We start from the raw sequence: 27252 nt of genomic DNA on the forward strand, positions 1-27252 counted from the left end.
TTCTTTAGAAAAGCTAAACTTTAATTAGGTCGTCTTTACAATGAAAACAGGTGCCCAAGGACTGGTCTTACATGCTCACAGCCGTACAAAAGGCAAACACAAAACCCGTGAGCGTGAGCACGGCCCACCCTGGGTCCCGGGCCGGCCCCACCCAGCTCCCAACCACCGCGGGCGCCACCTTTGGTCCCTCAACCCTGCGGGGGGCCCGTGCTGCCCTAGCAGGAAAGCCCTCCAGGTCAGCGGGATTTAAGAAAAACTAAGAAAAGGCCCAAGTCTAACAGGAGGAGCTGTGGCCAAGATTAAGAAGTTACTTTTTTTTGGCTAAGTTTAACATTCAAAAATGTAATATTGAATCCAAAAGTGTCTTAAATCACACAAAAAGGACCCATATTAAAATTTAGAAAACAAGTCCAGGACGCCCCAGAGAAACCGGATCTAAAGCGTAAGTGGGCGGGGACGCGCCCGGCGGCCCTAGGACACGTTGGCCATGGGCTTGTACTTCTTGAAGCGCGTCCACTGGCCGGTGGCGTAGTTCATCTCGAAGACCGTGTCCACCAGCATGGTGGTGCTGCCCTGGCCGTCCGACTTGGGCAGGTCCTCCGTGTGCTCGCTCAGCTTGATCTGGATCACGTCGCCCTGCTCCTGGCACGGGTTCTCTGTGGGGGCGGGCGGGGGCCGCTGGGCGGGGACCCGGGGCCACAGGGCCGGCCCCGCCCCCGCAGGGCCAGGCCCCGCCTCCAGCCCACCGGCTCCACCCCGCCCCCGCCGGGCCAGGCCCCGCCTCCACCCCGCCCCCGCCGGGCCAGGCCCCGCCTCCAGCCCACCGGCTCCACCCCGCCCCCGCAGGACCAGGCCCCGCCTCCAGCCCACCGGCTCCACCCCGCCCCCGCAGGGCCAGGCCCCGCCTCCAGCCCACCGGCTCCACCCCGCCCCCGCCGGACCAGGCCCCGCCTCCACCCCGCCCCCGCAGGGCCAGGCCCCGCCTCCACCCCGCCCCCGCAGGGCCAGGCCCCGCCTCCACCCCGCCCCCGCAGGGCCAGGCCCCGCCTCCAGCCCACCGGCTCCACCCCGCCCCCGCAGGACCAGGCCCCGCCCCTGACCCACCTCGGGAGCCCGCCATGAAGCCCAGGATGAGCGCCTTCTCTGGCCGCGTGACCTTGTTGGCCGTCTTGAACATCTCCTGCGCCGCGAACATCTGCTCCCTCTGTGGGGAGGCTGGTGTGGGCACTGGGTACCCCCTCCCCGGGCGCCGCCAGCACCCCAGCCCCCCCACCTACCGTGAGCGACAGGTTCTTTTTGGGCTGCTGCTGGGCGGGGGCCTGCTGGGCCTGGGGGGCCACCATGGCCACCGGAGGCGTCTGGGCGGCAGGGGCGGCGGCTGGGGGCGTGGTGGGCGTCAGGGGCGAGGGGGGCGCGGCGGGCGGGGGCGCCGCGGGGCTGGGCCCGCTGTTGTACAGGGGCGCCCGCTGCTTAAACTGCGCCGGGAGCGCTGGGCTCGGCGCGCCGGGCTCCTCGGGGGGGCGGCTGGCCTGCAGGCTGGCGTCCCGCGAAGACGGGGCTGCGAGCAGAGCGGAGCCTGCTGAGGCCCGAGATCCCCCGCTCTGCGTCCAGCCCCCGAACGAGAAGTGGACGCGCTCTGGTCCACGGCCCGGCCCCCTGCCCCCAAAGCGAGCCGCAGGTCCCGGGGAAGGGCGGCGGGCCGCTCACCTGGCGGCGTCTCGGAGCTGGGAACGTAGGATGAGGCCGGGACCACGCTGGGCGTCGCCGGCAGGTAGCTCGTGGAGGGCAGCGCGGGCTCACTATTCAGAGACCCGAGTTTCTGGAACACAGAGGCCACGTTCCTCCCAGAGGAGCCCTGGGCCCTGACCCCTCAGGGCCTGACCCCCAGCCTGGAGCCTCCCCGTGGGCTGGGGGCCTGGCCGGGCCGTCCCGTCTGGTCAGGGACACCCCCCGCCCCTCAAACGAGCCATCTTTGAGTAAAGAATCCAATGATGCTTTTCTTACCACAAGCATGTGATAAACCCAGACCTTTAAGACCGTGAGAACACACAGCTCTGCAACGCTCCACGGAGGAGACTGACGGACAAGGTGACACCCGGTGCCCGCCTGTGCGGCCCCCACAACAGGGGGGCCTCGGCGCAGGGACGCCCTCCTGTGAGGCTAACTGGCCGTGCCGCGGGACTGAGGGGACGCCAAGGAGCCCCCCGCTCTGTGCCAGTGTCCAACCAGGGCCCCCTAGGCCCCCAATCTCCTGCGTGTGTCCCCGTGGACACGCCCCAGCGGCTAACGCTAGGACAGGGAACCCGCTCCGCCACCCAGGGCCCGCAGCCCTACCTGCGTGGACACCAGGCCGGCCGCGTAGTCGGGGGTGGCATTCTCCACGACCGTCTCCTCCTTGGCAGGCTTCTCCACCGCCTCCGTGTCTGCGGGCAGAGCATGGCCTCAGCACCCCCAGCCGGGGCGATGGGCCCCCAAAGACACGGCTGCCTCAAGGGGCAGCCGGGCCGGTCTCAGGAGACGAGGCCGCCTGTGGGCACAGGCGGCCGAGTACGCACCCAGGGCCCTCCTGCGCCTCTTGGCCTCCCGGCCGGCACCAACCACATCCAGCTCGGAGATGTCCAGGAGCTGCAGACAAACAGAAGCCCCTCAGCCTTGGCGAAGGCGCACCAGGCCAGCCCGGGGCCGCGTGGGGCCTGTGCCCACCTTCACACCCCTCTCCTTCCGCAGGGGCGTCCTGGACGGTGGGATGGGCGTGCGGTTCCCGGCGGGGCTGAAGACACTGGGGGCGGTGGGGCTCCTGAAGGGTGCCTGCTTCGGGATGCCTTTGAGTGGAGCTTGGGGGGGGGGCGGCGGCGGCTGTTAGGGGCTTCAGGCGCTGCCCGGTGAGTCCCCGCACCCTCCTCCATGCCCCCAGGGTCCTAGGTATCCGTGAGGGCAGGGGGCATGCAGACCCCAAGGCGGGGCCGTCCCAGCTGCACCAGCACCGCCCCCATCCCCCGCGGGGTCCCTGACGCACGAGGGACGGTGCCTTCCCGCCGCTGGGCCCGGCCCAGCACCCATCAGCGGACACCAGTGCTCGCGGGTCCTCAGCAGGCCCAGCGGGCAGCGGGGAGCCCCCGAGCCCCTGTGGAGGTCAGGCCCAGCCTGGGCTGGAGAGGAAGACGGGGCCCCAGGGGGCGGGGCGGGCCCCCTGCAGCACGGCTACTGCCCTCTCCGGCCCCCGCCTATGGGCTAGGCCCAGCCGGGCCAGGCAGACAGCACAGGGGGAGCTCCAGCCCCGAGGTAGGCCAGGGGGCCGTCGGAGCTTCGCACGGAGAAGCCGGGCCGTCCCGGGCCAGCCAGGTCCCTCCTCGGCAGGGCGGAAGAGCCCCCCAGTCCACACGGCAGGGCCCTGTCGGCTGCAGACGGCCGCGCCTTCCCAGACCCCCCGCCCTGGGTGGTGGCCTTACTCGTGGTGTCCATCTTGCGGAGCAGCCCCCGGCCTTTGGCGTGGAAGGGCACGCCCGCGCTCCTCTTGAGCTGCTGGGCTGTCTCGGTGGCTGGAAGACAAGTGCTGTGTCAGCGCTCCCAAGGGCAGCGCCTCTGACCGTGGGCTCACAGGGGAGCGGACAGCGGGGGCTCCTCCCTGGTTGGGGAGCGGGGTCGAGGCCCCAGCTCCACAAGGCTGCAGACCACTGCGGACCCTGGATGCTGTCCAGGGGAGCCATGGTGGCGGTGCTTTATCTGATTCTTTGAAAACAGGCCACTTACACACTTATTGACACCAATACCAGAACCACTTAAAATGAAGTCTGCTATCGGTTGAAAGAATCAATATCCTAGCCTCTTTTCCAACAAGCACCTTCTACGTACATTTTATAGCTGCTACTTATGGAAACGTTTAAGAAAATGACCAAACATCTTTATAGTCAAATTCAGGCCATTTGCAACTCCAGAACAGTCAAGGGAGTAACTGTCTCATCACCTGGGTGATTCAGCTGGTTCAGACATCATTTTTGGAACAAAGATTATAAATACTTTCACCTGAAAACTAGCAAGTTTCTACAGGAGATTTTTAGAACATGCAGTTTAGCACAGCAATCAATGAATTTCTAATAGAAAAAACGATGTAGGACACTGTCTTTAAAAGATAATTAGGAACCGTAAAACCTGAAGGAAACTTCAGAACAAAAACTACTGACATGGGACAAAAGGCGTGGTTTGCCAGCAGCCAGTCTCCCAAAGCCTGCAGGACCTCCCAGGCCTGGCTGCGCAGGCTGGCCGCAGCCCCGGGCGGACAGAGGCCCCGGGTACCCCCAGCCCCGGGCGGACAGAGGCCCTGGGTACCCCCAGCCCCGGGCAGACAGAGGCCCGGCACTCACACTTTTGCAGCAGCTCGGCCCTCAGCGTGGCGCTCTTCGGCTTCCGTTTCAGCTGAAAGTGCTTCACCGGGGGGGTGAGGGGGCCCGCGAGTGTCGTCAGGGCGTTTTTGTTCAGGTACTGGCACTCCAGCGGGAGCATGGCGGACGCCTCACACTCGTTCACTGCTCGGAGAGCCGGCGTGTCAGGAGGTGCACCTCCACACGCAGGCCCCATTTCCACAGCCAATGTAGAGGCGCAGTTTCCTATTTATGTTCATGGAGCTTCTGCTTTGAACTCAAAACAGAGAACAAGTACCCGCTGACCGCACGCCTGCCCTCACCCAGCAGTCAGGGCCACCGACCTGGGCCCAAGGGCACCAGAATCCCCTGGGAGCGGCTTGAAGGCCAGAGCCCCTGGCCCAGCACAGCTGGCGTCCTCATGGCTGTGTCTGGACGGCGCTCCGTGCACGCCCAGAGCAAGCAGAGGGCGCCCGCGGCCGTCCCGGGTCTCCCCCCGCCCACCCCGTTGGGGGACGCTCCTGGGCCCTGCTGGCCCCTGGCCCCCGGGAGCAGCACCCAGGCCCGTGTCCTGGCCCGTGTGTAAGCTGGGGCCGAGAGCTCAAGAGCAAGGCCCAGGGAAAGCAGAAAGCAGACGGCCCCATGCTCCCGGCCCCGGGGGAGCACTCCAAATCTCCCCAGGGCTACAGACAGAGTGGGCCCCTCCCCCCCGGGCGCACACCCGGGAGGCCTGGACGAGCTGGTCCCTGGGACACAGACACCCGGGTGTGGGCTCCGGTGCTCTGGGGCGGCCACTGAGCGAGCGCAAGGCTGCAGAGTGGGAGCGGCCACCTCAGGGCTGGGAGCAGGCGCGGGCAGCCACCCCGGACGCCCAGGCTGCCGGCCCTGCAGCAGCCCCGGGGCGCGGGCCTGCCTTCCCGGGGCTGCGGTGCTAGTTCTCCAAACTAGAGGCTTCGGGGAGGGACAGGCCTCCCGCCTCCACGTGCTCCCCTGTCTGTTTGCAAGCAGTGCATAAGTGGTTTGGAGTTCGTGTTCTAAACAGATGCGTTGCAGGTGTTTTCAGCACGCGCTCAGAAGCGGCCAGCCGGTGCCAGGGAGCACCCAGGCTCCGGGGTACAGCCCGCCCGGAGCTGAGGGGAGGGCTGTGTGGGGCGAGGACAGGTCACCACGGCGCCCAAGCCGGGGAGGGGGAGACCGACAATCACCTCAGGAGCGCTGTCAGGGCAGGCCCCCCTCCCCCGCAGACCACACACCCGACCTACCCTTCTCTCTGAGCTCTCCTAAGATGTCTTGGACGTTGGGGTTCTGCTCCTCCAGATCCAGGTTAAGGGCCCCGGTGTCAGGAAAGGACTTCAGGATGTCAGCCACCATGAGCACCCAGGGGTCCGAGTCCAGGGTGGCGAGCTGGATGATCTCCGTGAGCGCGCCCTTCATCTGCGAGAGAGCACAGGCGCGTGTCTGGGCCCACCCCGTGCTGCCCGCGCGGGTCTGAGGGCAGGCGCCGAGCTGGGCCTCTGAGCACCTGGCCGTCTCACACGTGGGCCCGCGTCAGACCTGCGGGGCTCCAGGGGGCGCTGAGGGGCCAGTCTCAAGGGGGCCTCCCAGCGCGCGGCAGGCAGAACGGGAGCCGGCAGATGGGGCAGCAGGTGCGGGAGCTGGCCAGGGTAGGCAGTGGAGCGCGGTCCTGGCGGGCAGGGAGCGGGCAGGGGCTGCCGGGAGGCCCGGGCCGAGGCCACAACTGGGCTCCTGGGACGGAGCAGTACCTGGGGAGGCCGGCCTCCCGAGGCCCCGGTGACAGGGTCCTGGGCCTGGGCTGTGGCTGCGTCTGCTGAGGCCCCAGCCACCTCCCCAGGCCGCCAGCGGCTGAGTGTCCCCACTCCCTGCAGCTTGGGGCCCAGACAGAGCCAGACTCGCCCGACCCCTGGCCCCACCCCGCAGACCAAACCCCCCAGCACGGCCCTCGGGAACAGGGGGCCCTCCCACCTGGGCCCAGCCCCTGTTCAGCACGCCTGGCTGCCTGCCGGTGTCCAGGGCTCAGAGCACGAGGCCCGGCCTTGGTGCCCGACACCGGTCCCTCCTGCTGGCCGCGGGCAGGGTCGAGGGCCAGCTGACCCAGCTCTCAAGGGCTGCACCCTGAAATACCCGGAAACGTGTTCTCTCACCATGTGACTAAACGGTAAGCGTCCTTTTTTTCATTTAATGCTGGTGGTGGGGCTATTACGGCGTCTGCTACCCTGCCCCTTTGATTTAGCTGAGCTTCACTCTTTCCTCCGTTAAAAACAAAAGCTATGAAATGAAAAACACTTTCATCTGTCACTTACTAGAATGAGTTAGACGGTAAGAACGTGTCCGCGACAAACTAAATCTAGAAAACGCAGAACAAGAACGCCCCGCCTCACACCCTGGCTCACCAGGGGCTCCATAGGCAGGCTGGGCCCTGGGCACCGTCGGGACCGCGGAACCCAGGCGGGCGGATGGCAGGGCGGCCGCCCCGCGCCCAGGCCCAGGATCACAAGAGGGGGCCGGGGCGGCGGGCCAGGCACATGGCGCAGCGTTTGGAGAACCACCTGGCCGCTCCTCAAGAAGACCGACACAGGGCCCCTTGGAGGCCTCCCGCGAGGAGGCCGTGCTCTCACTGTGGAGGGCCGGGTTCACCCCTGCCCGGGGAACCAAGATCCCACAGGCTGCAAGGCACAACCAAAATTAAAGAAAAAGACAGACCCCGTGGAGCACGAGGGCCAGCAGCTCCATGCTGGGGCCCAGACCCGGAGACTGGAGCACCCGTCCTCCCAAGTTTGCAGGCAGACAGCTGTCTTCATAGCACCCCCAGAGCAGCAGCGACTCCAAGGCCATCATCTGACGAAAGCTTCATCCGCACAAGGGAACACTGGCCTGGCAGCTCAAGGACACACATGGTAACACGGGCGAGCCACGGAAGCTCTGTGAAGGCAGCCAGACTTGAGCGCACACGCCGCGCGGCTCTGCGCAGGTGACGCACCAGGACAGGTTACCCCGCAGGCGCGGGCGGCGGACGGCAGTCCCAGGGCTGCAGGTGGCGCGGGGACAGACTGCCGGCGAGCTCGGCGTCGCTCCTCCAGGCGGCACAAGTGTTCTGGTCTCAGACAGCGTTGTGAGGCGCCCGAACCACTGGTCTATGCGTTTCAAGAGTGAATCTAACCTGAGTATCTCAGTCTGAAAAACTATGAGCAAAGAACAGGGGGCTGCAGCGGAGCCAGAGCCCGCAGCCGTCCCCAAAACTGGCGGCACACCTGGGCTCCCGCCTGGAGGCGGCATGTCCCCGGCCTGGCTGCGCGTCACGTGCCCAGGTGTCAGTTCTGGGCGACAGAGCTGGGCTCTGTGGAGAGGAAGCCGGCAGGGGCAAGGACAGTCCTCGGCCCGGCCCCCCGACACGGAGCTCCTGGAAGAGCCACACTCGCGAGCGCCTGCTTCAGTCGAGCGGAGTCACAGTCAGGGAGGAACCAGGAGAGGGGCAGCCAGAGTCACACGGGAAGAGCAAAGGGCGGAAAACACCAGTGTCCACGGGGTGCGCCCCCACCGAGCACACGGCGTCTCTGACTGCTTACAGTGCCAAGAACTTTTAAACTCTACAAAATGAGGAGATAAAGCAGAGAAATGAGTTTAGACACGGCAAGACAACAGGAGGTAACAAAAGCAATAAGAAGACCGTACCAAGAAATAGACTTAAGGCATCACGCAATGTCTAAGAACACCCTCCAATGGCCAGGAGCCCCCAGAGCCGGAATGGACAACAGAGACGAAGTGCGTGGTGCCCCCAGTACCGTATGGATGGGCGCTGTCCTTCAGTAACCTCTAAGTCCGGGGGGCCCCACTCAAGCTGCAGGAATATTTCCTTCACAAAACTACAGTCTGATTCTACCTTCCTGTGAGAAAAGCAGTACAAGTAAGAAGTTGTAAAAGCAGCTAAGGCGAGAAAGGTCGGTCCTGCCAGACGCCGCAGTTACAAATGCCACGTGGGCTAGACACGGCCCTCACCTCTCACTGCATTCCCAGATAAACTTCAAACGAATCGCATTTCAATTTCAGAAATGAGACATAAAGGCCCTGGAAGGACCATAGAAGTCTCTCTTTTGTGTGACTGGTGAGGGCAAGTCCTCGGGAGTTACGATTCTAAACTGAGGAGCCATAAAAGACAAGAGCTTGAAGTTTACCACTTAAGTATTTTTTCTATGAAATATTACACAAAAAAATCCAATCCCATAAATGAAATCAAGAGGAATGTCACACTGAGTGGAAAAAATTTGTAACTCCTATCACAGGCAATTAATTAAACACACACACACGTGTTATATTGTATAGATGTCTCTACTATACATAAAGAACAAACAAAGAGACTGATTCTACATGCCAATTTTTAAAACTTTACCATTAGAAAAATGATTTAAAACTCTTAAAATTGCAAAGGATACTCGCCCTCATTCAACATAAAAGAAGTGTAAAATAAACGCAGAAGCAGACAGTTCCCCGTGGGGGAGGGCGGGGCAGGGGCCACTTCGGCCCCAGGAGCACAGGCGGGCGGAGAAGGGCTGGCGGCACAGGCCCGCGGCCCTCGCCGGAGCATCAATTCTTCAGTGCTCAGCCTTCTTCACAGTCCAACTCTCACATCCATACATGACCACAGGAAAAACCATAGCCTTGACTAGATGGACCTTTGTTGGCAAAGTAATGTCTCTGCTTTTCAATATGCTATCTAGGTTGGTCATAACTTTCCTTCCAAGGAGTAAGCGTCTTTTAATTCGGGTGCCTAAGTGATGAGCAAAAGGAAAATGTAGCAGGCGGTAGCAAGATGGCAGATTTGTAACGTTCAAACCCAGCAGCGTTTAACGTCAAAATGCACAAAGAGCCCCCGCCGACCCACAACAGGACGGCAGAAACACAGGCGGGCGTTACTAAGGGGCAACGAACAAAGCAGACACCAGAGAAGGGGGCACACGTGGCCAGAGGCCCGCAAAGGCACACAAGGCGGCGCCTCCCGCCAGCAGCTTTCCAGAGGCAGGCTCGGCGCACAGCCGGGTGGGGCACCGAGCAGAGGTGCGCCTCGCCGCCTCTGCAGCTGCAGCCAGGCATGCATGGTAACTAAGGAGCCCCGGGTCTCGGCCTGTCGCCACCTGGGCTGGAGGGCGACGCACAGCGGTGACAGTGGCCAGCTGGACAGGGACTGCCTGAGGCCTTGGGGCCACCCAGGCTCTGCTGTCTTTTTTAACCAACCCTTTAATAAGGTTCAAAACAGTCTGTTCAAAGATCACACAGAAAACAAGTCGCAGGCCTCAGTCTGTCAACCCCTGGATTAGATGAACAGCAACATGGATGAATATTAAAAATAGGTTTTGTGCAAAAAAGCTGAGCGAGCTACAGAAGACAATTAATTTAAATCATTTAAAAATAGATGCCACCTCTCTTCAGTTTGAACACTCTGCCAGACATGCTCAACATCGTTAGGGACGACAGAAAAACTGAATCTGAAATCTACTCACGGCCTTCACGCGCCAAGCGGGACAGTGAAATAAATGAGACCAATGCCTCGGAAAGCAGTCTGGCGGTTTCCGCCACCAAACCTGGCCGTCCGCCCCGGGCTCTGCCTCTAGAGTCGGCCACAGTGCACACGTGGAACGTGTCCGCTCCGGAGGACGCCCGTCAGCAGGAAGTTACGAGCCGCTCACACACATCACACACACGTGGGTCTGCAACGCTGCTGCCGAGTGAAAGCCAGATCAAAAACCACGTTTACATCAGCTGCACTTAGACTGCGAAAAAGTCCCTAAAAACAATACACATGTTGAAAGACATAATTTCAGGAAGCCCAACAGACTTTGCAGGATCAATTTTTTAAAATGTCTGCACAAGAAGAACAGGGAAAGCTGCTGCCTGTGGGGGAAGTGCGAGTAGGAATGGGGGTGAGAGAGAAGTGAACTGATGAGACTATGGAGGGAAATGGGAATGTAAAGTTAAAAAATCTTCTTAACTTATTTATTTTTGGCAGTAAATCAGCTTAACAATAGGAGAAGGAAGAGACGGTAACTCAGAGGCTGCCCAGATCCCAAGAGAGGAAGAAGCCGTCAGAAAACACCGAAGTGGCTGCAGAGCACACGGAGGGGAGCCTCACAGCCGACTGCGGCCACAGCAAGGACAGGCCCCGGGCGACAGGCCAGGTCCGGAGCGACACCTGCTCCCGATCATCAGGGGAAAGACAAGCGCAGTTTCAGGAAGCCCAGCGGACTCTGGAGGATCCCTTTTACAAAACGTCTTCCCCAAAACGCATCCTGGCTGCAGTCAGCGGTGGTGCGCGTGTGGGCAGAACAGTCTCTCCTTCACTGGGCGTCTGGCCTGGTTTCCCAGGCGACGAACCACAGCTGACCCTGTCGGGGATTACAGGGATCCCACGGAAGTCTTGCAAGCGGGATAACTTTACGATTTAAAGCATTATATCAGTCATCCCTAAAACCATCCCTCAAATCTCCTATGGTGGCAATGATAAGGGCTCAGACAAGAGCCATCCCTGGTTTTATTAGCAGAGCATCTCGTTTCCTCAAAGCCCTTTCAAATTCAGCTAAAACATCATGAAGTCAGTATTTATGCTTTTTGACACTTGGCAGTTAGCCAGACACCTATGGACACTGCCTCCTGACGTCTTTCTGACTTCCTGAACCAATTTCAAAATTCTTAGAGGAAGGGGCCCTAAATCACTTCTGTACCCACTTCAATGAATAAACCTAAAATACTGGGTTATCAGACTACCTTTTCTACCTCCCTGGCATTAGTTAAGAACTCTTGATTCAGTTCAGTTCAGTCACTCAGTCGTGTCTGATTCTTCATGACCCCATGAATCGCAGCACGCCAGGCCTCCCTGTCCATCACCAACTCCCAGAGTTCACCCAAACTCATGTCCATCGAGTCGGTGATGCCATCCAGCCATCTCATCCTCTGGCGTCCCCTTCTCCTCCTGCCTCCAATCCCTCCCAGCATCAGAGTCTTTTCCAATGAGTCAACTCTTTGCATGAGGTGGCCTAAGTATTGGAGTTTCAGCTTCAGCATCAGTCCTTCCAAAGAAATCCCAGGACTGGTCTCCTTTAGGATGGACTGGTTGGATCTCCTTGCAGTCCAAGGGACTCTCAAGAGTCTCCTCCAACACCACAGTTCAAAAGCATCAATTCTTCGGCGCTCAGCCTTCTTCACAGTCCAACTCTCACATCCATACATGACCACAGGAGAAACCATAGCCTTGACTAGATGGACCTTTGTTGGCACAGTAATGTCTGCTTTTGAATATGCTATCTAGGTTGGTCATAATTTTTCTTCCAAGGAGTAAGCGTCTTTTAATTTCATGGCTGCAGTCACCATCTGCAGTGATTTTGGAACCCCCAAAATAAAGTCTGACACTGTTTCCACTGTTTCCCCATCTATTTCCCACGAAGTGATGGGACCAGATGCCATGATCTTAGTTTTGTGAATGTTGAGCTTTAAGCCAACTTTTTCTCTCTCCTCTTTCACTTTCATCAAGAGGCTTTTTAGTTCCTCTTCACTTTCTGCCATAAGGGTGGTGTCATCTGCATATCTGAGGTTATTGATATTTCTCCCAGCAATTTTGATTCCAGCTTGTGCTTCTTCCAGCCCAGCGTTTCTCATGATGTACTCTGCATAGAAGTTAAATAAGCAGGGTGACAATATATAGCCTTGACATACTCCTTTTCCTATTTGGTTTACTTAGCTTTAAAGAGAAACAGATACATCACAAAACACGTGGAATGGTTTGAAGATTTCATTAAGAAACACAAGCTGGAGCAGATGCTGCATATAATGTTTACACTCACAGGCCTGGGCCAAGGGGTCCAAAGCTGTTCTGGATGTGTCTGAGGGTGTGCCTATATCAGATCAACCCCGGAATTGCAGGGAGTGAGGCGGACCGCCCTCCCCACGTGGCTGCCCCTCATTCAATCAACTGAAGACCTGAACAGAGCAGACAGGCTAGTAGATCGAACTCCTCCAGCCTGACTACTAAGCTGAGACTGATCTTTCCCAACCCTGGGACTTTACTGAGATACTGGCCCTTCTCTGGCCTGCTGGTTTTTCAGACTGGTCTCAAACTTGCTGGCTGCAGATCCTGGGCCTTTTCAGGAGGCTGTCATAAGCCAATTCCTTTTAATAAAGCCAGGACCTCTTTCTCTCTCCCCCTCTACGTGGCATATATAGGTACACATAAGGCTTCCCTGATGGATCCATGGTAAAGAATCTGCCTGCAATGCAAGAGAGGCAGGAAACTCGGGGTTCAATCTCTGGGTTGGGAAGATCCCCTGGAGTGGGGCATGGCAACCCACTCCAGGATTCTTGCTGGAGAATCCCACGGATAGAGGAGCCTGGCGGGCTGCAGTCGGTGGGGCCGCAGGGAGTCGGACACTGAGCTGAGCACAGAGCGCACACACGGCGCACACGGGCGTCCTGTCGGCCCTGTTTCTCTGGAGAACCCTGACCCAGCGTGGGACACATGCTGCTGTTCAGGGGCTCAGTCATGTCTGACTCTTGGCAAACTCAAGGACTGCAGCACGCCAGGCCTCCCTGTCCCTCACCATGTCCCAGAGTTTGCTCAAACCCATGTCCACTGAGGTGGTGATGCTATTGAACCATCTCATCTCTGCCGCCTGCTTCTTCCTTCTCTTTCAGTCTTTCCTAGCATCAGTCTTTTCCAGTGAATCGGCTCTTCACACCAGGTGGCCAAAGTATTGGAGCTTCAGCATCAATCTTTCCAGTGAACACCCAGGACTGATCTCCTTTAGGATGGACTGGTTGGATCTCCTTGCAGTCCAAGGGACTCTCAAGAGTCTTCTCCAGCACCACAGTTCAAAAGCATCAATTCTTTTGCGCTCAGCTTTCTTTATAGTCCAACTCTCACATCCATACATGACCACTGGGAAAGCCATAGCCTTGACTAGAGGGACCTTTCTTAGCAAAGTGATGTCTTTTCTTTTTAATACGTTGTCTAGGTTTGTCACTGCTTTCCTTCCAAGGAGCAAGTGTCTTTTAATTTCATGACTGTAATCATAGTCCACACTGGGTCTGGACCCAGGAAAGTAGAATCTATCCCTGCTTCCAATGTTCCCCCATCCATCTGTCAGGAAATGATGGGATCAGATACCATGATCTTGGCGTTTTGAATGCCGAGTTTTAAGCCAGCCTTTTCAGTTTCCTCTTCCACATTCATCAAGAGGTTCTTCAGTGTCTCTTCCCTTTCTGCCATCAGGGTGGAGCACACGCAGCCCAGCTACCTGGTGTCCCTTCATCTATGGTCCCACATAAAAAAGAACAGAAAGCTGTCCCCTAAGGTATCAGACCCTCACATAACTGAAGAAAAGTAACTAAGATAGCTAAGTAAATTAGGATGTTTTGGAATAAAAAGTTTAACACTAAATATATAAATAAAAATGCCTTTCAGAAAAGTAAATTATCCAGAAAGGCCTAGTTCTTTCAATCTAGCTAAGTAAATTTTTCATTATAATTTCTTGTAATGACAGGCAAACTCCAAGAATAAACTACAGAGGAATCAACCAAAGAAAGCTGGTATACTTCTATCAATGCTGGACCAAAAAACACAGACACTACATTGCCAGCTACAGAGACCTTCACACAAGGATCTGTTGTCCATTCACAAGGCAAGAGTTACAGTGCTCAACTTGTGCACACCTAGTAACACGGCTTCACAGTGCAGAAAGCAGAAGCTGATAAAAAAACAAAGGTATAATCGTAACAGAGATAAGCATACACATTGATACAGACGATTAAACAAATTTGACCTACTGAATATATACTGGGCAATGGGTTGCAACACTAGATGAAAAAAATGCTTCTCAAACTCACTTGCCATGCTTATGAAAACTGACCGTATATTTTGCCATTAAGCAACTCTTACATTTCAAATGACTGAAATAACAGACTATATTCTCTGACAAGCACTCATCCCAGCTAGAAATTACTAGTAAAAACATAAGTAAAACCTCTCTCCCTCTAATGTACAAAAATTAAAAAACATTTTAAATTACAAAGACGTCAGTGAGGAAATCATCATAGAAATTACAAAATAGTGTGCCTTGGTAATGATAACACTATCAACATTTGTAGGACACAGCTAAAGACGTAAGAGAAGAAAACCTGACTTAATATGAATATTTTAGAAAAGGAAAATGAGATCAATATCTACATTAAGAGATCAGAAAAGGAACAACATAAATACCAAACAAAGGAAGAAAATAATTAAAGTACAAGAATTAGTGAACATGGGCTCCTCTGGGGTCGAGTGGTTAAGAACCCACCTTGCAACACAGCGGACACCAGCTTGATCCCTGGTCCAGGAAGACCCCTCACGCTGAAGGGTGACGGAGCCCATGGGCCACACAAGAGAAGGGCCCTGCAGTGGGCGCCCACGCGCCACACTGGAGAGGAGCCGCCTCTCCACGCAGCCAGAAAAAGCCCGAGCGCAGCAACAAGACCCACCACAGCCGAAAAATAAAATGCGTAAGTAAACAAACCTTAAAAATAAAGAAATAACCAAGATGAGCGAACAGAAAATGAACAGATAACAGAACAATGAACAAAGTCAAAAGGTGATACTTGGCAAAGTCTCCTGAGGCTGACAAACATCTGCTGAGATAAATCCCGGGGGAAACCAGGGGGAGGAAACCCCAGGGCGCATGCTTCTCACATTCCAAGATGAAAAAGGGCTGTCATCCACTGTATGCTAACAAGGCTGCAGTTTCAATACAAACTGCCAAACCACTAGAAAATATACAGCACCCAGAAAAGTTAAGAAGAACATCAAACCAAACATCAATACTCAAATATCTTCCCACAGGGAAAATCCAGTCCCCTAGCTGGCTTATTACTTAAGTTCTACCAAACATTTAGGAAGAAATAATTCCACTATTAAACAAAATTTCTAAAAGAGAGGAAAACAGAAGCCGTATTACCACCGCGTTTATAAAGAAATTCAATACCAGTATCTAACGAAGACCGCCCAGGCAAGTAAAACTAGAGTTAATCTCACTCATGAACACAGACACAAAATCCCTACACGAAACGTCAGGACAACAAGCACGGCGCTGCACGTGCGCTCAGTCACGTCCGACTCTTTGCAACCCCGTGGACTGCAGCCCGCCAGGCTCCTCTGCCCATGGGGTTCTCCAGGCAAAAACACTGGAGTGGGTTGCCGTTTCCTTCTCCAGGGGATCTTCCCGACCCAGGGATCAAACCCACATCTCTAGTGTCTCCTGTTCTGGCAGGCGGGTTCTTCACCACTGCACCACCTGGGAAGCCCATCAGGATGACACAGTCCTACACATAAAATGACCAAGTTAGGTTTACCTCACGGAAGCTAGGCTGGCTAGCAATTAATGCTACTTTGTAAATGTGGCAACCAATATGCCAACAGACATTAAAAACATTCGGTAAATTCAACATTCGTTCACGTTCACCCTTCCCACAACTGCTAACAAAACCGGGTCACTTCCTGGTTGGCACTGAGCCAAAAGACACAACCAAGCTAAACGGTGGGAAAGGAGGGATTCATCACTTGCAGCAAGTGAGGAGAAAGCTACCCTAAGCGAGGCTGCCTGCATATTCATGAAAGGGCAACCTTTAGCTGACTGAGTCCCAGGTGTCAAGATTACCACTCCATCCTCTACCTGGGTGGGGGCCTTAGTTCTTGCAGAACTCAAAGACAGGTATCAGATTGTTATGAATAGCCCTTGAGGAAGAACTAGGAGTGTGTTTTATGGCAACTACGCTTTCTTGACTGCAGAGACATTACTTTGCTGACAAGGGTCCATACAGTCAAGACTATGGTTTTCCCAGTGGTCATGTATGGATGTGAGAGTTGGATCATAAAGAAAGCTGAGTAACAAAGAATTGATGCTTTTGAACTGTGGTGCTGGACCAGACTCTTGAGAGTCCCTTGGACAGCAAGAAGATCAAATCAGTCCATCCTAAAGGAAATCAGTCCTGAATATTCATTGGAAGGATTGATGATGAAGCTGAAACTCCAATACTTTGGCCACCTGATGTGAAGAACTGACTCATTGGAAAAGACCCTAATGCTGGGAAGGACTGAAGGCGGGAGAAGAGGATGACAGAGGATGATGGTTGGATGGCATCACAGACTCCATGGTCATGAGTTTGAGCAAGCTCTGGGAGATAGTGAGGGACAGGGAGGCCTGGTGTGCTGCAGTCCATGGGGTTGCAAAAAGTCGGATACAACTGCGTGACTGAACAACAGTCCCTTGACTGCTTTTCCTTTGCTCCTGCCTTCTGTCACTTCCCTCAAGATCATTAATTACTAAGACCTGCTCAAGGGCAAACTTTGTGGCCAGGCTTAGATGGCAAAATGGCCTAAGCCCCAAATCGCTTTTTCTTAAAGTTTGGCCATGAACTCAGGACAAGTATGGTTAATAAATAGGTTGGTGGAGGGTGGGGTGGTGGTGCAAACTTCCACCCACCCTAGGCCAGGTTCCTGGAGGGCTCTGCACCAAAGAAATGCTTTGCAGAAGTGAAAGGCAAAACCAGACATCAGGGAGCCCCCCCCACAAGCATATCCTAGGAGAAGTACAGCTGCCTAGTTACAGCTAAGAGCTTCTAGGATCCAAAGACTCTGCGAAGAAAGCTAGGTCAAGACACAACTGGAAGACATTTGTAACATAAATAAGTGGGAAAAAAGATTACTATTCAAAATTTATGTTTTAAAAAAACTCCTACAAAGTGGGACTCCCTGTGGGTGTGGTTAGGACTCCAAGCTTCCACTGCAGGAAGAAGGGAACTAAGATCCTACCAGCTACCTGCTGCACCAACGCATAAATAAACTTTCAAAAGCTCCTACAAGACAATGAAAAAAAAACCACAATGAGGAAAACAACTTTTGGACGGACAATTCACAAAAAAGAACACTGAACCAACATGGGAAAAGGTGCTCAACCACACGCATACTAAGGGAACGGAATGCCATCCGGCGGTGAAAATTAAACCACGGCGGGGGCCGCCTGCCGGATGCCTTTGTCAAAGGTGTCCCCGGAAGCAGACAGACACACCCACACCCCTCACACAAAACACCCGACACCACACCGTGACGTCCAGCTCAAAGCAGGGGAAACCCCAGTGGACGGCTGGAAAAGGCACAGCCGACTGACACGTCGCAAAGCGGGGCGGGGAGGCGGTCCCCTCCCCCGGCAGCGGGCGCAGGGGCGGGGGCTCCGGACGCAGCCTGCTGCTCCCTAAGCAGCGTGAGGGGCACGGGCGGGTTGCCGTGCGGCTCGGTCAGCCGACCACTGTGCACTCCTGCGCACGGCAGATGCTGAGGCTCCGATACTGTGGCCCCTCATGCGAAGACCTGACTCTCGGGAAGAGCCCCTGATGCTGGGAGGGACCGGGGGCAGGAGGAGAGGGGACGACAGAGGACGAGACGGCTGCATGGCATCACCTACGAGTCCGAGTAAACTCCCGGAGCTGGTGATGGCCGGGGAGGCCTGGGTGCTGCAGTCCATGGGGTCGCCAAGAGCCGGACACGCCTGAGCGACTGCAGTGACTGGACGCGCCAGACGTCCCGCGCACGACGGGGCAGGAAACCCCCGCGAACTACGAGAGCGGCAGAGGCGCGGAGCCGGGAGCCGGAGCGCGCGTGAACGAGGACAGTGCCTCACCGTGTTGAAAAACTCCTTATTTTGCGCAAAAAGTGACATAATGTACCGTTAAGGAGAAAAAAAAAAAGAGGACAGACCCACTGACGAGAACGAGGCGAAAAACGCGAGCGCGTGGCAAGACCCCGGAGCGCCAGGTGACCCAACCGGGCGGAGACCCCAGAAGCTGAGGGAGCGAGGCCGGCGCCCGAGCCCCTCCAGCGCGGGGAGGGCCGAGGAGGGGGCGCGGCCCGGGCGGCAGAGGGTACGAGGGGCGCGAGCGGAGGGGAGAGGCGGCTGCGCGCGAGGGGGCCGCGAGCGCCGCGCTCTCGCGTCCGCACCGCCGCCCGCCTCACCTCGTCCACCGTGCGGCGCGGGAGGTGCAGCGTCCCGAGCAGCAGCTTGAGCTTCACGGCCGACGAGAGGCCGTGGAAGCAGAGGCGGATGTTGTCGATGACCGCGGCCGTAAGCAGGGACGCGATGCTGGGCGGCGCCCACAGCTCGTCCGTGGCCCCCAGCTTGTTGTGCAGCCACAGGCCTGTGTCGCTCTCCCGCATGGACGCCATCTTGGGGGGAAAAAAGCTGAGCGCTGCCGAGCCGGCATCTTATGAGGACACCTACGCGCCCGCGGCGAGGACCCCCAACATGGCGGCGCCCGCCCGGCGCGCCGCGGTGACGTCACCGGAGGGGGCGGGGCCTCGGTGAGTGGCTTCGTGGCGGTGCGAGGTCCTCTCGGCGGCGGCCGTAAGGTAACATGGCGGCGCCTGCGGCCCGGCCTCCCGGGTCGCGGAAGATGACGTCACGGGGGCGTGGGCACGGCGGCCTGGCGTCGGCGCCGCTAGTCCAGGGTGTGGAGTGGCCGGCGGGCGCGGCCGCGCGAACCGGCCCCTTCCCCGCGGGACGAGCGCCCGAGGGCGGCCGCGACCCGGGTCCCTCAGGCTGTGCTGGTCGGGAGTCTTCGCCAAGCTAGGGCGGCTGGGGTCCAGCCCGCGCCCGTCCAGCGCGTCCGCGCGCGCCCCCCGCCGCGGGCCTGGCGCTGCCCCAGCTGCTGGGGACACGGGGGGAGCTTGTCCTGCCCGAGCCTTCGCCCTGGCGGCCTCGGGTGGGGGGTCGCGCTGCGCCGGGCGCGCGCTGCGGACGGAGAGCCGGCGCGGGGCCCAGTGCGCAGGGCCCTGCGCGCCACACGTCCAGCCTGCGGGCTCCTGGCCAGTCTCAGGGAGCACCCCCGGGGCCCGAGCGTAAGTGCCCTTCCGGGCGGTGGGAGCCCCATCTGAAAGGGAGTCGGCCCTGCTTGGTGGGTGCTGAGGGGGGCGGTTCTTAGCGCCCTTAGGCTCCAGCCAGCCTCGGGCCTGACCTCGGGCTGGGCGGACCTGGGGCTCCAGCCCACGGCCCGGGGAGGGAGGGCGCTGCTGTAGGGGAGAGCTCCTCACCGCGCAGACTTGCCTTCCGTCTGCCCCGCCCCGCCGGAACCTGTGGCCCAAGCGCCCCAGCTCTCCCCTCTGGGCCACAGGCTCCAGCCTTGCCCCTTCACCCAGACCCCTGGGGGCAGAGGGTCAGGGAGCCCGGGCTGTGGGGAGGGCAGCGGGCCCATCACACCCTTCCCATCAGGGCCAGCTGGCCTCCGGGTCGCCTGCATTGCGGGCGGACTGCCGCTGAGTCACCAGATGTCCCAACTACCTAGTCTCTGTTACAAAACTTGCTGTATATCCTGGCTCCTCCCTTACCTCTTGAGAGCAGTCTCAGGGTTAGCTGAGATGCTGTGTCCTGGACTTAAGTCCTCAGTTTTGTCTACCAAATAAAACATAACTTTCAAGTTGTACTTTTTTTTTTTTCCACTCCACACCTGCATCTTATTTGCGCTGTTTCAAGTTACCAAAAATCTGGAGAAACCATTTCAAGTAGGCAGTCCTAAAACATAATTACTCGTAGTGTGTGTGTGTGTGAAAGTCGCTGGGTCGTGTCCGACTCTTTGCAACCTCATGAACTATATGGAATTCTCCAGACCAGAATACTAGAGTGGGTAGCCTTTCCTTTCTCCAGGGGATCTTCCCAACCCAGGGATCGAACCCAGGTCTCCCGCCTTGGCGGGCAGATTCTTTACCAGCTGAGCCACAAGGGAAGCCGATTACTCCTAAAGAGTTCATCTAAAAGCTCTTACTTCATTGACATTTACTTACAAGCTTTGACTCTGCCTCTGCGCACCAGAAGAGAAGTTTGCATGGGTCCTGCCCTATTTGAGTTTGAGTTTTATCATCTCAAGTTATCTTTGTTGCTGACAAATTTTGTAACAGGAATTATCAGATCTTAAAATTTGACTTCTAGTAAACCTACCTAAGTCCTTATGGCAGAAAGTGAAGAAGAACTTAAAAAGCCTCTTGATGAGAGTGAAAGAGGAGAGTGAAAAAGTTGGCTTAAAGCTCAACATTCAGAAAACTAAGATCATGGCATCTGGTCCTATCATTTCATGGGAATTAGATGGGGAAACAGTGGCTGACTTTATTTTTGGGGGCTCTAAAATCACTACAGATGGGGACTCCAACCATGAAATTAAAAGATACTTACTCCTTGGAAGGAAAGGTATGACCAACCTAGATAGCATAGTAAAAAGCAGAGACATTACTTTGCCAACAAAGGGCCGTCTAGTCAAGGCTATGGTTTTTCCAGTGGTCATGTATGGATGTGAGAGTTGGACTGTGAAGAAAGCTGAGCACCAAAGAGTTGATGCTTTGGAACTGTGGTGTTGGAGAAGACTCTTGAGAGTCCCTTGGACTGCAAGGAGATCCAACCAGTCCATTCTAAAGGAGATTGGTCCTGGGTGTTCTTTGGAAGGACTGATGCTGAAGCTGAAACTCCAATACTTTGGCCACCTCATGCGAAGAGTTGACTCATTGGAAAATACTCTAATGCTGGGAGGGATTGGGGGCAGGAGGAGAAGGGGACAACAGAGGATGAGATGGCTGGATGGTATCATCGACTCGATGGACATGAATTTGGGTGAACTCCAGGAGTTGGTGATGGACAGGGAAGCCTGGCGTACTTCAATTCATGGGGTCGCAAAGAGTCAGACACGACTGAGCGACTGAACTGAACTGAAACCTAAGTACAATGAAAATATTAATGTTAATGAGTCTAGAGATACAGTGATTAAACCAAGTTTGTTTTCATTCATTAAAAATTAATCCCAGGGACTTCCCTAGTGATCCCAGTGGTTAAGAATCTGCCAGCTAACGGGGGGATCATGGATTCAAGCCCTGGTTTGGGAAGATTCCACAGGCTGCAGGGTAACTAAGCCGGTGTGCCAGGACTGCTGAGCCCATGCACGCCCTAGAGCCTGCGCTTCACAACAGGAGAAACTTCGTGTGATGAGAAACTCAGTGGGTAAAGAATCTGCCCGAAAGGCAGAAGACTCAAGTTCAATTCCTGGGTCGGGTAGATCCCTTGGAAAGGAAATGGCAACCCACTCCAGTGTTCTTGCCTGGAGAATCCCATGGACAGAGGAGGCTGGTGGGCAACAGTTCATAGGGTCACAAAGAGCTGGACATGCCTGAGTGAGTAAGGCACCAGCAGTGTGGTGAGAAGCCTGCGCGCCGCGGTGACCGCAGCCAGAGAAAACCCACACGCGGCAACAAAGACCCGGGGCAGCCAAGAACAGAAGTAAATCCTGGATCATGTGATCCTGAAGTTCATTTCAGTATTAGCCAATTAGAGCTCTTTTACCAATTAATTTTGGCAGGACCACATGCCTGCAGTGCACACACACACGTGGATTCATACCACAGAGATCCTGTACTTCTGAAACCAAACAGGGCCCTGTGGGCTCCTGGACACACAACCTTCCTGTGTCCCCTTGACTACAGGTTGCCTCATGATGCGCCCCCCACTCCCCAACCCGTCATACTTTTCAGGGCTTTAGCCGGTAGTGGCCCTCTCTGCTTGGCAAAGCAATAAAACTTTCCTGCTTCACCTAAAACTCTTGTCTCCAAGATTCAGTTCAGTGCTGGTTCACAGAGACTGAGTTTTGGCATCACTTTGCATCCCCAAATTTCATCCATGAATCAGGTACAGTAATACAAAACCCATCGGTTGCAAAAGAGGTTGGTTTCCCTGGCAGCCTAGTGGTTAGGATTCCAGGCTGTCCCTACTGTGGCCTGGGTTCAATCCCTGGTCTGGGAACTGAGATCCTGCAAGCCTCATGGTGTGGCTAAAAAAAAAGTTGGATTCAAATTGGGTTTCTGCCCCATAGAACAAACAAAGGTCACCTGTTTAGATGGCGAAAGTCTTTTCACTGATACTTATGGAAAAGACACAAGACTTGTCCTTGACAAGTCAAGTTTCAAGCACCTATCCCACTTTTGTTTCTCTCTTTTGAGAAGAGTTACTTACCTGAAATTTGCAATTTCAAAAGGTGGTCTAGATAAGTGTTTCTGGAGAAGACTAGGTGGGCCATTTACATCTCAGACGCAGAGGAGGAAAAAGGCAAGTTCTAGGAGTAACTTCTGTTTCCTGAAGGCCACAATATTAATATATAATATATATTTAAGTCTCAAGCTAAGTAAGGGAAGTCTGAGGAGCGGTAAAAAGATTGATGGGCTTTGAGTTTTTCTGGCGCCTCATCTCAGTCCGGTAAAGACTAGATTTGTGAAATAAGGACAACTCTTAATTCGTCAAAGAATGGGGTGGCCACTGCAGGGAAAATGACACCAAAGTGCCGACATACCCGTCCACCTGCTGGAACATTTTATTGTTCAGTCGCTCAGTCGTGTCCAACTCCTTGCGACCCCATGGACCGCAGCACGCCAGGCTTCCCTGTCCTTCACCGTCTCCCCGAGTTTGCTCAAACTTCTGTCCGTTGAGTCAGTGATGCCATGCAACCATCTCATCCTCTACCACCCGCTTCTGCCCGCAGTCTTGCAGCGTCATTTTTTTTCCCTAATAAGCTGGCTCTTCACATCAGCTGGTCAAAGTATTGGAGCTTCAGCTTAAGCATCAGTCTTTCCAATGATTATTGAGGGCTGATTTCGTTTAGGATGGACTGTTTTTATCTTGGTGTCCAAGGGGCCTTGGAATGTTTCACTTTCCCTCATCTAGCTTAGCGGAGAAGGCAAAAAAAAAAAAAAAAAATCCTCCCAGGCTCTGAATATCAGCTATGTTTAGTTCAGTCCGACCAGTGGCCTTTGATCTTGGTAATCTACTTAAAAAAAACCTGAGAGGATCCTCAGTTCAGTTCAGTCGCTCAGTCGTGTCTGACTCTTTGTGACCCCATGAATCCCAGCACGCCAGGCCACCCTGTCCATCACCATCTCCTGGAGTTTACCCAAACTCACATTCATCGAGTCAGTGATGCCATCCAGCCATCTCATCCTCTGTCATCCCCTTCTCCTCCTGCCCCCAATCCCTCCCAGCATCAGGGTCTTTTCCAATGAGTCAACTCTTCGCATGAGGTGGCCTAAGTATTGGAGTTTCAGCTTCAGCATCATTCCTTCCAAAGAACACCCAGGACTGATCTCCTTTAGGATGGACTGGTTGGATCTCCTTGCAGTCCAAGGGACTCTCAAGAGTCTTCTCCAACACCACAGTTCCAAAGCATCAACTCTTTGGTGCTCAGCTTTCTTCACAGTCCAACTCTTACATCCATACATGACCACTGGAAAAGCCATAGCCTTTTGGCCTTAGCCAAAGGGCCATAGCCTAGATGGCCCTTTGTTGGCAAAGTAATGTCTCTGCTTTTTACTATGCTATCTAGGTTGGTCATAACTTTCCTTCCAAGGAGTAAGCGTCTTTTAATTTCATGGCTGCAATCACCATCTGTAGTGATTTTGGAGCCCCAAAAAATAAAGTCTGACCCTGTTTCCACTGTTTCCCCATCTATTTTCCATGAAGTGATGGGACCAGATGCCATGATCTTAGTTTTCTGAATGTTGAGCTTTAAGCCAACTTTTTCACTCTCCTCTTTCACTCTGATCAAGAGGCTTTTAGTTCCTCTTCACTTTCTGCCATAAGGGTGGTGTCATCTGCATATCTGAGGTTATTGATATTTCTCCCAGCAATCTTGATTCCAGCTTGTGCTTCCTCCAGCCCAGCGTTTCTCATGATGTACTCTGCATATAAGTTAAATCAGCAGGGTGACAATATACAGCCTTGACGTACTCCTTTTGCTATATGGAACCAGTCTGTTGTTCCACGTCCAGTTCTAACTGTTGCTTCCTGACCTGCATATAGGTTTCTCAAGAGGCAGGTCAGGTGGTCTGGTATTCCCATCTCTTTCAGAATTTTCCAGTTTTTTGTGATCCACACAGTCAAAGGCTTTGGCATAGTCAATAAAGCAGAAATAGATGTTTTTCTGGAACTCTCTTCCTTTTTCGATGATCCAGCGGATGTTGGCAATTTATCTTTGGTTCCTCTGCCTTTTCTAAAACCAGCTTGATCCTACCTGGTTTTAAGAAATTCTTTACCTACGGCCCTCAGTTCCAACCTTGATGTGAAGAGGCTCGCCTCCAGCCTTAGGTGGTCCCATTTCTAAAGGTGACCACTGAATGGTTTCTTCGGGATGGAAGGCCATTCAGACGGCAGACCGGAATGGGCATCAGTACGGGAGCGTGGAGGGAGCAGAGGTGAGGTCAGTGTCAGGGGTTCTGTTTGCGTAGGCACTTTTACACCCCTTACCTGTCACTACCCTTCTGCAGCACCCCTAGATGAAGCTGTTTGGGTGTTTTGAACTTTTGGGGGCTTTTGCATACCAATTTAAAAAGGTACAATAATAGGATGAGAACTCTCTAGAAGTTTAATAATTTAGAAGTCTCTCCAGTCCCGGGGATCTATTTTAGAAGAGGAGAGCTGTGATCCCCCTTGTATCCCGCAGACCCTGTGGGCAGGGGTCCCAGAGACCTGCCAACAGGGACGGACCTTGTCCTCTCGCCTTTCTCTGTGCCTACAAAGTTCAGTGAAGCCGGGAGAGCCTCGGGGTGGCCCCTTCACTTCCCAGGGAAGGCCGCAGGCGTGCACACACGTGCCGGTGTCTGAGCTCAGCTGGCGCCCTCGTCCGCGCGGGACTGCTGGGCCTTTGCGGCGCGGCGCCCAAGTCGGCGGTGAGCCGTGAGCCGAGCTCCGGGAGGAATCTCGGCGAGGCAGTGCGCATGCTCGGGTCTGCGCCGAGACCCCCGCGGAGTCTCCCGGGCCGGGGGCGGGGGGCTGCTGACTCTCTTCTGGGTCGGGTCTCTCCCTCTGGCTGAAACTGCCGCGGTGCTCGGGGCTCCAGGACACCCCCACCGGGCTCCCAGTCACCCGGGGGCACTTGCGGCTGGAAGGAGCAGACGTCCCTGGTCGTGAAAGTGGAAGTTGCTCAGGCGTGGCCGACTCTCCGCGACCCCATGAACTATACAGTCCTTGGAATTCTCCAGGCCAGAATACTGGGGTGGGGAGCAGTTCCCTTCTCCAGGGAATCTTTCCAACCCAGATATCAAACCCACGTCTCCCGCATTGCAGGCGGATTCTTTACCAGCTGAGCCCAAGAATACTGGAGTGGGCAGCCTTTCCCTTCTCCAGCGGATCTGCCCATCCAGGGCCTGAACCCAGGTCGCCCTGTTCTTGGGAACGGAATTAACTCGATCTGCCCTTTCACTGCCAGAGGGTTTATTCAGACCATATAGCAACTTTTTTTTTTTTCCAGCTTAAGCAAAACTTAACAAACCGGCCACACCTGTTTCCCTGGGCCTTCTTCCTGTCCTCCTGGGTCCCTGACTAGGAAATGCACCGGCCCGGAAAGGCTACAGGTCAAGTAGAAACCGCTTGAATAAAAATGTCAGGATCATCCCTTAAGAGCAGTGAGGGTTGGCCAGGAGGAGAGCCCACCGGAACACCCCGGGGGCACCGAGGAGCCAGTGGGGCCCGCGGTCCCCGAGGTATTGAGCACAGGGTCGGGTGTCAACTTAAACAAAAATAGCCACAACCCCGAAGTTGAGAGTTACATTTTATTTGGTGGGAATTTTTAGGACTTTAAGCCTGGGAGACAGCATCTCAAGTGATCCTGGGAGAACTGTCCTGAGGAGGCGGGTGGGGCGGAGAGAAGTTTGTAACAAGCGGTGGTAGTCTGAACAGCAAAGGATTATTGTAGTTAAGGAAAGCCAGATATCTCAAGCTAAGGTATTTAGCACTTTGCTAGGTATGTGCTTAGTCGCTTCAGTTGTGTCTGACTCTTTGCGATCCCATGGACTGTAGCCAGTCAGGCTCCTCTGTCTATGGGATTCTCCAGGCAAGATTACAGGAATGGGTAGCCATTTACTTCTCCAGGAGATCTTCCCAAAGCAGAGATCGAACCCAGGTCTCCTGCATTGCAGGCAGATTCTTTACCATCTGAGCCACCAGGGAGGCCCAAGAATACTGGAATGGGTTGCCATTTACTCCTCCAGAAGACCTTCCCATCCCAGGGATCAAACCCACGTCTCATGTCTCCTGCATTGGCTGGCAGTTTCTTTTCTTTTCTTTTAACTGGAGGATAATTACTTTACAATATTGTGCTGGTTTTTGCCATACATCCATGTGAATCACCCACGGGTGCACGTGTCCCCCGTCCTGAAGCCCCCTCCCACCTCCCTCCCCAACCGCATCCCTTGGGTTGTCCCAGAGAACTGGCTTTGAGCGCCCTGCTTCACGCATCAAACTCGCACTGGTCACGTTTCACACATGGTAAGAGGCGGCTTTCGGCGCTGGGCAGGCGTTCTTTACCGCTGGCGCCACCTGCACGGGCAGGGCCAGGCGTGTGGGCCCCTGAGATCACTCCTTGCACACGCATCTCAGCCTTCTGGGCCGGCGTCCTGCGATTGGATGCTATGCGTCCTTAGTTCTTCACTCACTGGAGGGAGTGGTGGCGGCTCGCGGTGGCAGCTCACTGGCTGATAGCGGGCTCTGTCGTTCCCGGGCTCAGAAATGCACGTTTGGAGGGCCGAAACCCCTGACGGCCGAGACGTCTTTGTTTATTGATGTGGCCGGAAATATTCCATTTCACAGGGGCGAACTCCAGCTGTCCTCTGGGGAGTGTGGGTTGTCTCTGATACCCCAGGCTAGCATCGACAGAAGACTCATCAATAATTGATCTAAGAAAGAAAGGGAAATTTTTATTGGCACCAACCTGATAAGCCTAACCCGGGAGACAGTCTTTCAGCTCTCGGGCCTGCCCGCCAGAGGTCAGAGCGAGGTATGTGAGCTGTTGAGAC

The 27252-nt window shown here is 55.4% G+C and overlaps 2 protein-coding genes across 2 annotated transcripts in view; one reads left to right on the plus strand and one right to left on the minus strand.

Moving 5' to 3' along the window:
• On the minus strand, positions 1-18697 carry NELFA (negative elongation factor complex member A). The gene is made up of 11 exons (XM_025290527.2): positions 18400-18697; positions 5621-5792; positions 4362-4523; positions 3450-3539; positions 2704-2834; positions 2556-2625; positions 2335-2423; positions 1708-1819; positions 1278-1558; positions 1105-1204; positions 1-656 (listed from the first exon to the last, which is right to left on the minus strand). Exons 1-11 carry the CDS (start codon positions 18607-18609, stop codon positions 472-474), a joined length of 1602 nt encoding a protein of 533 aa, XP_025146312.1. The 5' UTR covers positions 18610-18697; the 3' UTR covers positions 1-471.
• The window catches only part of C7H4orf48 (chromosome 7 C4orf48 homolog), a 21587-nt gene continuing 11861 nt past the window's right edge, over positions 17527-27252 (plus strand). Inside the window, exon 1 of the mRNA XM_044946300.1 lies at positions 17527-18201. The gene's annotated coding sequence lies outside the window, so the exon portion shown is untranslated. The remainder of the gene's footprint in view (positions 18202-27252) is intronic.

The sequence above is a fragment of the Bubalus bubalis genome, chromosome 7, assembly GCF_019923935.1.
Source record: "Bubalus bubalis isolate 160015118507 breed Murrah chromosome 7, NDDB_SH_1, whole genome shotgun sequence".
In the NCBI taxonomy this organism is placed as follows: domain Eukaryota; kingdom Metazoa; phylum Chordata; class Mammalia; order Artiodactyla; family Bovidae; genus Bubalus; species Bubalus bubalis.

Excerpts from the sequence above, each read along its gene's own strand:
- NELFA (XM_025290527.2), bottom strand. The coding sequence starts at position 18,609 with ATGGCGTCCATGCGGGAGAGCGACACAGGCCTGTGGCTGCACAACAAG. Across the intron at positions 2,626-2,703 it reads GGAAGGAGAGGGGTGTGAAG|CTCCTGGACATCTCCGAGCT; the intron begins GTGGGCACAGGC and ends GTTTGTCTGCAG. Across the intron at positions 1,205-1,277 it reads AAAAGAACCTGTCGCTCACG|AGGGAGCAGATGTTCGCGGC; the intron begins GTAGGTGGGGGG and ends GCCTCCCCACAG.